The sequence below is a fragment of the Centroberyx affinis genome, unplaced genomic scaffold (assembly GCF_046629955.1).
Source record: "Centroberyx affinis isolate AG114_WGS23_722 - 3 ecotype Tasmania unplaced genomic scaffold, CSIRO-AGI_Caff_v1 ptg001288l_1, whole genome shotgun sequence".
NCBI lineage: Eukaryota > Metazoa > Chordata > Actinopteri > Beryciformes > Berycidae > Centroberyx > Centroberyx affinis.
In genome coordinates this window covers 147921-160283 of record NW_027279794.1, presented here as the reverse complement: position 1 = coordinate 160283, position 12363 = coordinate 147921, and the positions used below count along the sequence as shown (strand labels likewise).

At 46.0% G+C, this 12363-nt stretch overlaps 1 protein-coding gene across 1 annotated transcript; it reads right to left on the bottom strand.

The window, feature by feature from the left end:
* Positions 1–177: 177 nt before the first annotated feature.
* Positions 178–11882, bottom strand: LOC139649032 (NACHT and WD repeat domain-containing protein 2). The gene is made up of 10 exons (XM_071525322.1): positions 11594–11882; positions 11318–11406; positions 9623–9730; positions 7532–7720; positions 7028–7169; positions 6784–6944; positions 6111–6488; positions 5786–5887; positions 4555–5518; positions 178–3957 (listed from the first exon to the last, which is right to left on the bottom strand). Exons 1-10 carry the CDS (start codon positions 11664–11666, stop codon positions 728–730), a joined length of 5436 nt encoding a protein of 1811 aa, XP_071381423.1. The 5' UTR covers positions 11667–11882; the 3' UTR covers positions 178–727.
* Between the last annotated feature and the right edge of the window lie 481 nt (positions 11883–12363).

The following is a 12363-nucleotide window of genomic DNA, read 5'->3' as shown; positions in this document are numbered from 1 at the left end:
AAATGTCATGATTTTGATCAGATTTAGGGGCAGGTCAAGCTATTATCTGTCATTTCTGGCCATCGAAGACAGTAATAGTAGGCCTAATTTATACTCTCCAATACAATCTGAGATGTAATCTGCATAATAATAAAACACAAGTACTGAAATTCAGTGTCATTGCTTTTTATTACACAAATAACAGTATGAAAGAGGCATTTATGACATTTCACAACAAAGCAAAGCAAAGCTAGCAATGTGATCAAATGCTTTCTATTTCAATAATACACAGATAAAGTACAAACAGTTTAGGCATTTGGTTTTCGTTTTCACAGAAATGAAACTTAGATGTGCTCATGTTATATAATAGAGGTGTGTCATATCTAAATGCTTGATTAAATGGACTTAGACCAACTGACACTAAAAAAAAATCATGGTGAAGTGACAACAGATGCAGGTGGTGCGTGGGGCGGAGCCCAAAATGGATTGTGGCTAACATGCTTTATGAACCTGAATCCAATGATGAGGCAATTTACTGAAGGTATTACAAAGTCACTCGAGTTGCTGAAAAATATAGTATCCCTAGGTAAGGCACATCCCATCCAACTGCAATATTATGGGTTTTAATCTAGCTAATGATCTTTGTCACATCTCTCACTCCCCACTTGGTGTACTATCCAACTGATCATTAAATATATAAATAAATAAAAAAACTTCCTTGCCCAACAGTATATCTATAACAGTATACCTAAGGCCATGTAACATTGGGGACTGCTACAGGCAACCATCTCAACGGCACTCTGTCACATGGGCATTGCTTCTCCTGCTCAATCAAATTTTCCCTGCACCTGACAGGCCCTCCGCCATTCCTCACAACATCTGGAATGGAATACACACCTACAGACCCGTCCTCAAAACCCACAAATACACACAGCTGCTCACACACAACCAGAGTCAAGGGATTCTTACGCAGACACACCCTCCCTACTCTTCTGCCATCTGCGAGTCGTACCACTGTGAGGACGGGCTTGGCATGCAGGTCACAGACACAGCCGTTCCCCGAGGCACTGGGGCGGGATATGTAGACGGCATAACATCCGGTTTTGTCCAAGCAGGCTTTAAAAACAGGATCCTTGGCCTTGAGCGAGCACAGTCTGGCCTGAGACAGGTCCAGGAAGGTGATGACGTCACTATCAGTGGAAAGGAGTGCGTAGCTCCCGTTGGAGGATGTTTGGAAGACTTGTGGCTGGCAGTGGAAAGTAGAGGGGAGCTGAAAGTGCCGGCACACCGTCTCCTCTGCTACTTTCCACGTGTAAACTGCCCCTGAGGCAGCCATCACTACCACAAAGTCTGGGTGCTCTGGCAGCGTGTGGAAAGCCACAACCTGCTCAGACCATGCCGAGCAGGAGAAGCGCTTGCTGATACAGCCCGACCACAGACTGGCGGCCAGCAGGTCTCCATGACGACGGCCAAAAAGGAAGGTGCTCTCAGGCGACACCTGGGCGTCAGCTAAGTAAAGGTGTATCTGGCACACAACACCCCCATTTGCTAGCTTCCAAACCCGAGAGAGCCCTCTTTCCGCCAGACTTACCCCAAAGTTACTATTTGGGGTGACCAGGATGTCAGTAGCTCTGCTGCCACTGATACGGAGAGTATTCTGCCCTGTTTCTGTCTGCCAAATGTAGATTTCCCCCGCTGAGAGGGTCACAAGATGGCTGTTGTCTGGAGAGAGCTGCAGTTTTTCCACAGGGCCATCATGCAGGAAGTTAGCATCTGGAATTCCTGCTTGTAAGCTCCATCTCCACACCACCTCTGACCCATCAGTCGTGTAGAACCGATTCCCCGTTGGTTCAGCCACCACCTCCATCACTCCGGACCCCATTTTTGGAGTTGTACCTGCTGCATATATCATCTCAGAGTCCCACACTGACAGGTAGCCATTATGAGAGACAGATATAACATTTGTGGCCATTTTGAGGAGTGTGAGGGGCTGTGTGTTGGCGCCTGTGTCTAAGGAGAGCACACACTCCCCAGTGCTGATCCTCCACACCATGACAAGGGGACAGGAGTCTAACAAAGCCAGGAAGAGGTGGCCATCCTGGGCTAACACAGCTTGGGTGAAGGCCCTCCCCTGCGGAGGCAAGAACTGGTCCCACAGCTCCCATTCACATGCATCCCACAGTGCAATCTGGTGAGCTTCACACACCAATAAGGTGTCAATTTCATCTGAGTAATCTGTATTGAGGATCTTAGTAGTATTGCTCCCACTAAAGCACTCTTTTACCAGACTGGGTGGTTGTGTTTTGGCTGCCACATTCCATAAAGTTATGTTCCCTGTGATGTCAACGCACGCCATTTCCCACTTATCTTCACAGAGGATAATTGATATAATAGCATTGTGATTTGGGTTTGAACAGGCGCCAAGGAGACTGCTGGTGTTGATGTCAAATATGGACACTGTGCCTTCCTCCTGTCCACAGTACATGTAACAGCCATTAGCGGAGCAAACCACACACGTCACAGCGCTCTGACACTGGAAATGAGTCAAGGGCTCATTGGAGACGTCAAACACACTCACAAAGCTCTCATCTTTCCACCACACACACAACGTTTTCTGACACTCCACAAACCCCTCAATTTTGTTCAGTGTGTGTTGGTTTGACTCTGGCTCAAACTCTGTTTTCAAAGGGTCCTTAACTTCCAGAAACATTTCTGGGCCGGTCACATCCCATAAGAAGAGCTTGTTGCAGTGTGTAGAAAGCAGGACAAATCGTCCGCTACTCTTCACTCCAGCAAACTTGAGTTTGCTTTGTTCACGGCTCAGTGATAGTTCGACTACATCACACCAGGGGGCTTTCCATATCCATGCAGAACCATCACTCTTAATCTCCACTACAGTCCCGCACTCTGTCCCAGCTGCTTCGGTGACAAAAATCTCCCTGGTTGTGGCATCACTAAGAAAACACTGAATGGGGGAAACAGCGGAGGGAGTAGGACAAAGCTCCACTCCTATCCCACTGCCTCTCTTCCTCCTGTCCTGTCCGACCTCTCTGACGTAGCCCTCGAGTTCAGCGTAGACCCCCAGATATGAGAGAAGCCTTATCTCCATCACCATGGGCAGCTCCAGGGGCGAGCACTGGAGCAAGCAGACAGAGGACTTCAGTATGCTGGCTAGGAGTGCTCTTTCCCTGGAGAAAGGGAGCCAGGGCGACCCCTCCTCCCCCTCCAACATGGCTACCAGGTCCACCAGGAGACCGGCCCGAACCATAGCCTGGTGGAACCCCAGCGACATCAACAACTCACGCTCCAACTCCTCCCACCTGCCACTCTCTCGCAAGTGATGAGGCAATTCTATAATCTTCCTTAAGTTCACACGACCAACCTCTTTGGAAGAGGAAGACGAGGGTTCAGAAGACTTGAAGACAAAAGGCTGTCCCGGTGGCTGCCTGTCTATATATATTTTCATTGGGGCGGTGGCAGAGACAGTTGCGTTCGCCTCATTGGATGCTGATTCCTGGTTAATGGGCAATGGTTTTGCTCTTCCACAGGCCCATCGGCCACTGAAATAGTCAGCCACCTCTGAATGAATCTCCTGCCGCACCTCACAAGCACCTAAATACCTCCTACCCACCACCAGCCCAAAATGCCTGCTCACCCAGAACAGCACCTGTGTCCCTGCAACCGTCCTCCTGATAAGAAATCCCCTCAAATCCAGCAGAAGTCTCTCCACATCCACTTGCGGGACCCTCATCTTGGAAGGGGGGTTCTCGCCCTGCCGAACGTGCTCAGCCAACACCTCGTTGTCGCTGGACAGCAGATCTGTGAGCTCTGCCTCCGTGAGCCCGGTCCTGGAGAGGGTTAGGTAGGATAGGGCGCAACCCACCAGAGAGGAACCGTGTTTCTGCTCCAGGTGATCCAGCAGGGCAGAAATGGATGAATGGACGCCATCAGGGAGAGATGATTCAGTCACCTCTGAATCTGATGAGAAGAAGGAAGGGAAAAAGAATGAGAAGAGGGGGTGGGAGGGTGTTGGTATATTTAAAGAATGATTAAGATAAAGTATGATTCTACTGTTTGCATGGGATAGTTATTTGGTCTTTGGCCTTGATCTGAAATACACTATCAGTCAAAAGTTTGGACACACCTGATTGAATGTAGTATGTTTTTCATTATCTTAAAGCCATTTTGATCTAAAGGCGTATGCTTAAATGTTTGAAATTTGTTTCTTAGACAAATGTAAATAGTGAAGTTGATGCCTATGTGCGAATTTCTTTCCAAAGCCTTTGCCTTTCCATCAAGGCAAAGGCTTTATACTTTAAAGAATCTAAAATTATAAGTTAGTTTTGATTTGTTTAACACTTTTTTGGTCACTGCATAATTCCATTTGTGTGATTTCATAGTTTTGATGTCTTTACTATTATTCTAAAATGTGGAAAATAGTAAAAATAAAGACAAATGTAGTGTGTCCAAACTTTTGACTGGTAGTGTACATGATTTGGTTCTCTTTAGACAAAATGGTAAATGTAATATAACCATCTTATGTGTCTGTCTGTCTGTTTATATTGTAGGTTATACCAGAGCTCCAGAGCGAGGTGTGCACATGCAGGAGGCGAGCGTAGAGAGTCAGGGAGCATGAGGTCAGAGCCTGGTTCACCAGCGCCTGTTGTCCCGATGTCACTCTCCTCCCTGAGCCGCTTAGCAGGGATGCCAACATCTTCACACACTGTTTTCTGTCTGCCAAACTCAGCTGCACACACACATACCCGCTCCTATCCACACACACACACCCTTTCCTCTCCTCCAGGCCTGATTCCTTCCGCACACGCTCTCTCTTCTCCACACATGCACTGCCCTCTGATTTACAGGGAGGTGCATTGCATTGTGGGTAGCGTAGTTTGATGGCTTCTAGGGCATGTGTTCGGTTGGAGGAAAGTGCAAGGATGAGCTTGAGTTTGGGAGGGAGGGGATAGGGGAGGCACTGGATGATTTGGGGTACATAGTTGTTTTCAATCTGATCTAGGCCATCCAGGATTAGAATTAAGGGTTGTTTGGGAGACGGGAGGAGGGAGAGGAGGGAGGAGAGATGGTCTTTCAGCTGAGATAGACTGAGGCCAGGTTTTAAACAGTGGTCTATGTTAGGGTTAGAGTTAGGTTTAAGGTTAGGTTTAGGACCTGGATCTAGAACAGGAATGAGGTTAGGATCGTGGCCTGCAGGGTCTAGGTTGGGCACAGCACTAGAAACATGCTCTCCGGTGCTGGGTTCATGGTTAGGAGGACCCAGGTTAGATGCAGGGGGAGGGGAAAGGTCAATGTTGGAATAGTAGTCTCTGGTGCTAGAGGTATGGCTAGGATCTAGGTTGAGGGTGAGGTAGGAGTTTGGGTTCGGGTCCAGCTTAGGACAAAGGTCAGACTGGTGTCTGTAGCTGTGAGCTATTTGATAACTCAGGCTGGACAGCAGGTGCTTCGGGGAGGGGTTGATTGACAGGTTGGAAAAATAAGGGATCACCACAGGATCTCTGTCCGCTAGCCATGACTTTATCTGTGGAGAAGAGAAGAGAGAGAGACAGAGAGACAGGGAAATAAAATGACAGCACTGAATTACCTCAAACATTTTGGAATGATGATTAAATTACTTAATTCAATATTTTAATGCAGTACTGAAGGTAAATAAACAGCTATTCAAGAGATAGAGAGATAGAGAAAGAGAGGCTTGTTGAATAAACAGGTCTACATGAAAAGGCTCTGTGAATTTGATAGGACTGATAGAAACTGATGAGTTTCACAATTAACATCACAATCCGTCTACCTGTCGAGTGCAGTGTGCCAGCAGCACTGTCTTCCCTGTGCACGGCCCCCCTGTCACCACTAGTGGGCACTGTGTGTCTCTCTGCTCCACATAGGCCCTGACCTACAACCAAAAAAAAAGAGGACTCAGAGGATAATATCACATGGCAGAAATGTCATTGGGATTCATCAGAATTCAACAACACACAATCTGTGTGGTTTATCACTGTTTAGAAAGCCATGATAAGATCACACCTGAACCACAAACAGTTAAAAATCAGATCTTTTGTTTCAATTTTTTTTGGCCTGAATCAGAGGAAAGACCATCCAAAGAAAGATTTTCTGACCTCCTCCTCCTCTGGCCGAACAATGTCATAAAAACGAGACAGGACAGCGCACAGCTCCTCCTGCTCGGCCTGCTCCCTGGCCAAAGCATCATCAAGGCGAGACACTTGACCGGTAGATAACGGCTCTGAGGTTTCCAACATGATTGGGCTGTCAATCAGCCCCAGGAGGTCAGAATATGCCTGCTGGCAGAGTGACTCGGCGTAGCCCCGCCTCCTGGCTGTCGTGTAACCGTGGCGACGGTCACATTCTGTGGTGGTGGTGTAGACTAGAAGCTGGCGGGAAGTGATGAAGCCAGGGAGGAAGTTGTCACACAGCTGGGACAATAAGTGTCCATCAGTGGGCTTCATCATTACAGGGTCCAGGTCAGGAGTAGCACACTGAAAATGTAGGACAGGGAGAGGAAATCATTTAATATGTTTTACTTTTTTTTCTAATTTTCTGTGGCACTTTTTTGCTGCAATCTGCATCTGGAATCCATGGAATATGTATTTCTATTCTATTTAAAGTGAACAATGATTCATATAAAATGCAAAATTCATGGTTTTGCCTGGAGATTCATGTCCTGTCCAAGTTCACCAACTGCCTTATGCATGGTCAGGGAATGGAAGGTACATAGGTATAGGTTATAATATGAGTCCTAATTCTCATGAACAAATGATGGACAACTTTTACCTCCGGCTGTGGATGCTGCTGTGGTGGTTGTAAGTTCATCTGTTCCTTCTCCTCTCTCTGGCCTTTTGCGTTGATGATCTTGTGAACATAAACCAGGCAGCGTCTGATGATGTCATTACGGGGACGGTTCTCGAGAGCGAATCGCAGATCTGCATCAAGGGCTGGAGAGGAATAGCAAGGCACACGTTCAGTTGTACTTCTACATAGAGTGCACATGTACACACACACACACACTATGGTTCACCTGATCTGTAGTAGCTGTGGGCTCTCTCTGGGGTCATAAGACCTTCCCGGACACACAGACTCACAGCGGTCTGAAACACCTTCCTCAACTCTTCTTCTTTGTCCTGCATCTTGCTCTCCTCTTCCTTCTTCACCTCTACCTGCTGAAGTAGAAATATCAGTCAAATATTTAGATAACTGCGCCACAATGAAATAACAGGGGTGATTCATATTCAGAAAATGAACACATCCACATTTTTGGGGCAAATAATGTGTAAAATATCAACACAATATGGAAATACAGGGTTAATCGATATGGAAAGAAAAGCTCATAGAAAGCTATTCATATAGAACATTTTATTTCAAGTCCTAGCTTTCGCTCTCTTCCTCATTTCTATTCATAAACATACTCCCAGCTTATGAAATGTCTTTCCCTCAATGAGAGAATCTTGAATGGTGATTTCAAATTCAGCGAATGAACAAATCAGTCAGTCTATCACCTGATTGTAAGGTTCAGTGTGATCACCTGGGGGCAGCTGGTGTGTGTTTGCAGGCAGAAGGAGGGAGGCAGGGTGTTCTCGTCCCTCAGGTAAGCCCTCTCCAGCAGTCGGGTGCTGACGCCGGCCCGCTGGCTCTCCTGCAGCAGCAGCTGGTACTCCGACACCTCCACCTGGCTCGGCAGGCCGGCTGTGCCGTACTGATGACCTACCAGAGCCTGCAGCACCACAGTGTGGACACAGGAGGAACAGCAGTACCGGATGTGTCATAGATGTTCAGAAATTCATATACCTTGGGAGCTTACAGTTTGGAGACAGTTTTGGAGCTTACAGTTTGGATTTTTCAGCAACTAAAACAAAAAAAGCCTTGTTTTAGCTTGATCACAATACCTTTTTGACTTTATCCTGTGGATTTTCTTTTGGTTTAATAAGCCCAAGAGGTCAGAGAATTTTTCTCAACCCTCTTTCAACTGAAGTGAAAGCATGAAAATCACCAAAATTGGAGTTACATGGTTTTGGAGAGGTTACAGGACAACAGTGCTATGCTTTTTTACTTTGCTTGAGTAGGCTATACAACTTTAGTATACAACTTGATCAGGTATATTGGATGGGTCAGTTGGGCAAAGTTGTGGGATGTAACACAATAGGTCGTACTGGCCCTAATTTAATATCAGCCAATTGTAGTCTTGTAGAACGTTAGTTATGTTACCATAACTCCAATAGCTCGTGCATGCGCAGTCTGAAGATCTTCTTTCCTGCCACTTACGCTACAGTGGCTACACTCAGGTCCTCAACTATAGAATATATTGCGTCGGGACTTGAGCTCTGCTCCCAAAAGCCAGTAATTTCTTCGGCCAATGTCGGTGGAGCAGGGGGCCTAAGTCTTAGAGGGCTACGCCTATACTTTCCTATAGAATCTGGAGTTATGGTAACATAACTAACGCTCTATTTCGTATAGGCTTCGCCCTCTAAGAGCTGTCGCTATTGGGTTAAGGGCAAAGCTGGTGTAGTCAATGCCCACTGAGACACCAAGGACCTCAAGCAGATAACATACACCAGTTCACAACCCTATCATGCGAAGCGTATAAGGCAGGAAAACACCGGCTGTGCCATGGTTGACCTCATGTCAACCTTGTGTGGAAAAAAGGCGAGTGATAGAACACTCGCTCCGCACAACACTGCCGTTACAGAATGTGAGAGGTTTCTGTCGTCTGACTCCCTTTAAAAAGCACTTCACCAAGGGATGCGCGAAAACTAATCTCTCTCCACAGCCCTCGTGGCAGGATGAAATGGCTGCAGCATACGCTTTGATTGTAGATGGAGCCAAATCGTTATCTACTAGCTCTGAAGGTAGGTTAACACGAGAGACGTGGGATCTGAGCCTCTCTCCACGCACCAGCACTGAAAAGCAGACCATCTACCTGCGTAACACGCTGTAGTAGACCTTGGATAGTGCGCACCACCGCAGGGGGCAGACCTAACCTTTCCAAGCCTACCGTTCAGCGGCCAGGCCCACAGTTGTTGGCCTATTACCGGGAGGTGGAGGATCGCACTGTCCAGCTGTGTCGGTGCGTCAGCAGCTGCACCATGATCGGGAACCAAGACGCGCTCGTGCGTTCTGGTGCCACCAGAATAACCGCTATTCTCCTGCTGAACACGTGCTAAAAGGCGAGAAATCAGGGGAACTGGGGGAAACGCGTAAAGGAGAGCCCTGGGCCACGGCCGGTGAGAGAAGGCATCCACTCACAGTGGAGGATTGTCTCGTGCGTTCATGGAGAACCACAGTGCGCATTGCATTGACTGCTTGATCGCTGATAGGGAGCAGAGCTCAGGTCCCGACGCTGTATATACTATAGTTGAGGACCTGAGTGTAGCCACTGTAGCGTAAGTGGCGGGAAAGAAAATCTTCAGACTGTGCATGCGCGAGAGGGATAAACCCAATAGCTCTTAGAGGGCGAAGCCCATACGAAATAGAACACCCTATCCACATATGACATTATGATTTAATTGAATATTTGTAACCACTAGGAGAGGCTCAGTGTAGCCCCTCTGTGCCCCTGCTGCTCCTGAGGCAGACTGTACTATAGTCATGATTACATTCATCATGATTATTTATTTACCAGTAAGAAGGGTCCAGCTGAGCTCTCTCTGCATTCTTCTATCAGCTGCTGTCTGGTCTTTTGGTCCGGCCACCGACTGGGATCACTGGATTCATATGGGTCTATCAACTATAAACACATACACACACACACACACACACACACACACACACACACACACACACACACACACACACTTAAACACACATTTCACATAATGGTTGAAAACAATGCAGAGCAGAGATGATTGATAATTCAAGTGAAAAGCACACAGAGAGGTGTAATAACAATTGGCCCAGTGGCGGCTCACTAACGTATCAAGTTCTCTCATCGTACTAATGACGTGTGGTGCTGAATAGAGATGGCTGATGGGACACAGGGATGATTGAATTGCCTCGAGGTGATATAGCACACACACAGACACACTCAAAGAGAGTCACTTAACAGCTGTTCATCTTTTTATCTGTGTTCTTTGTTTTTGAAATTTAATTAGGCAAGGTTGACTAGAAATGACTGCACTTTTACAGCAATGGCCTGGGGGGGGGTGCCTGGCACCCGGAAGCTACTCACTTAGATCTTCCACTATTGGCCAGTGAACAACTTTAGTTAGGGGTCTTAGTGACTTGTTCAAGGGCACAGGAGCACCGCAATTTACCTTGGGCAAAAAAGCCTCTATGAATCAGTCCATATGCTTTAATGCTTTAATAGAGATTACTGTAATGTAAAGATCCGCTTTTTTTCTCCGACATTTTATGAACAAAAGATGTACAAAAGTGAATTTGAGTTTCCCCTTAAATTTCCTGTCTTAATTCTCCTCTTAAATAGCTGCTTATATTGAGCGAAATATTCAAACCCAAGATGCCATTTTTTTATGGCTGCACCATTACAACAAATGAAAAAAATCTATATATTTGTGCACCATTTTATACACACGACCCTGTAATTCAGCATGACATATTTGCTATCTGTGGAAACCTTAGGATCTTGACTTGAATTTAAAATAAAGTTCTGTGGGTTTGAAAAAAGCTTGGCCGTGAAACGTGTTTGGAATGATGGTCCTGCATGAGGAACCTTAGGGTATAAGTGATTTTAAAAAGCAGCAGACGTTTCAGTCTTTAGACGATCATCACTGCTACTGACAAGAACATTCTCCAAGAGCAGATATAGGTTAGGAGACAAAGAAAGGTGCAACCAATTGTTCTGGGACACACCACTGATGCTTATAGTGCAGGGAGAGAGCAGCATCACACAGATTTGATTTGAACTTCCAATCACAAGTGTACTTCTCTGACCTCGCCATTACCTTAATGATAGAATAACAACACCTTCCTCCTCTACCTTTCCTTTCCAGTGGAACTTAAATAAACATTACTCCACTTTGACAGCCATTAACAGCAGTTAGGACAATAGTTATGTTGTTTTTCCATACTGTGGCATTCAAGCCACTCTTCCTGCATCCTGCATTGTAATAGTGCAGGTCTCTCCAGGCAATTTGTGTTCATGGTGTAGCAAGTGCAGAAAAGATGTCAAAACTTAAGCAGTGTCTTGTCAGCTGCCTAGCTCTTGCTCCTGGCACAAACACACACACACACACACACACACACACTTGTACGATGACTACATCTATCACTGACATCGGCCTTCTCCACTGAGTGGTGTCACAAGAGAAAAATCCAAGAATATAGTTTTATAAAAGTGAAGTGTGTGTGGACTCACCCTGATGTCCAGTCCCAGAGTGTGTCTGCAGTGCTGTCTGAGTCTGGGGAACACACTCTCTCTCAGAGCCCTGCGCTCCACCACAGAGTCTGTAGGGCACACAAACACACACACACACACACACGAATACACACAGACACACCTCTATTCACGAAGCACTGGGAGCTCACAAAACATGACCAAAGAGCACACAAACAGACATACATTACTTACTTTTTACATTTTGGGAATTTACCTGATACTTTTTATAGATATTTTGATGAGTGATGTACCTACCCTCTGGGTTGGAGCACAGATAGAGTTTCACACAGGAAGAGCTGCAGCTGGAATCCGACGAAGACCGGTCCATTTGTCCCCCTCTGCAGTGCAAGCCTAATAAATATGGTTGAAAAAATCATTTAAAAACAGGTTTGATATGGAGGTATTAAAGACTCCAAATCAGAAGTTCACAGCTGTGCCTTTTGGCTTGTTTTTTTAAGCTAAATAAATTACACTGCAGTTAAAAGCAGTCACCCAGTTGGGTGCAGTTAAAAGTTACTAAAGCAAAAAGGTCAGCCTTGGTCCAGTGTACCAATACTAAAACTCAAGTCAAAAACTTTTCAGAATTATGCCAAAATACAACAGTTAAATGCTTTAGATCAATGGAGTCAATGGAGAGTTGACTGCCTTTCCTCTGTGCTGTTTTCCCTCCTTTCCTCCCTGTTGCAGTCAGGAAATTCTGGCCTCGGGTGTTTATTATATGTGTTATCATGATCACACCCACTTCTCAGTGACTGGAGCATCTGCACAACACACACACACACACACACACACACACACACACACACACACACACACACACACACAGACACACACACACACACACACACACACACACACACAGTCAATTAGACTAATACTCAAGTGTGTACATACACAAACATAATATATGGATACAGGCAAACACACATAATTAGATATTAGATATAAGAAGGCAGACCAATACACACACCAGTGCAGATACACACACACACACACACACACACACACACAATGAACAAAAACCC

Excerpts from the sequence above, each read along its gene's own strand:
- LOC139649032 (XM_071525322.1), bottom strand. The coding sequence starts at position 11,666 with ATGGACCGGTCTTCGTCGGATTCCAGCTGCAGCTCTTCCTGTGTGAAA. Across the intron at positions 6,945-7,027 it reads CCACAGCTACTACAGATCAG|CCCTTGATGCAGATCTGCGA; the intron begins GTGAACCATAGT and ends ATTCCTCTCCAG. Across the intron at positions 3,958-4,554 it reads CACCTCGCTCTGGAGCTCTG|ATTCAGAGGTGACTGAATCA; the intron begins GTATAACCTACA and ends TCTTCTCATCAG.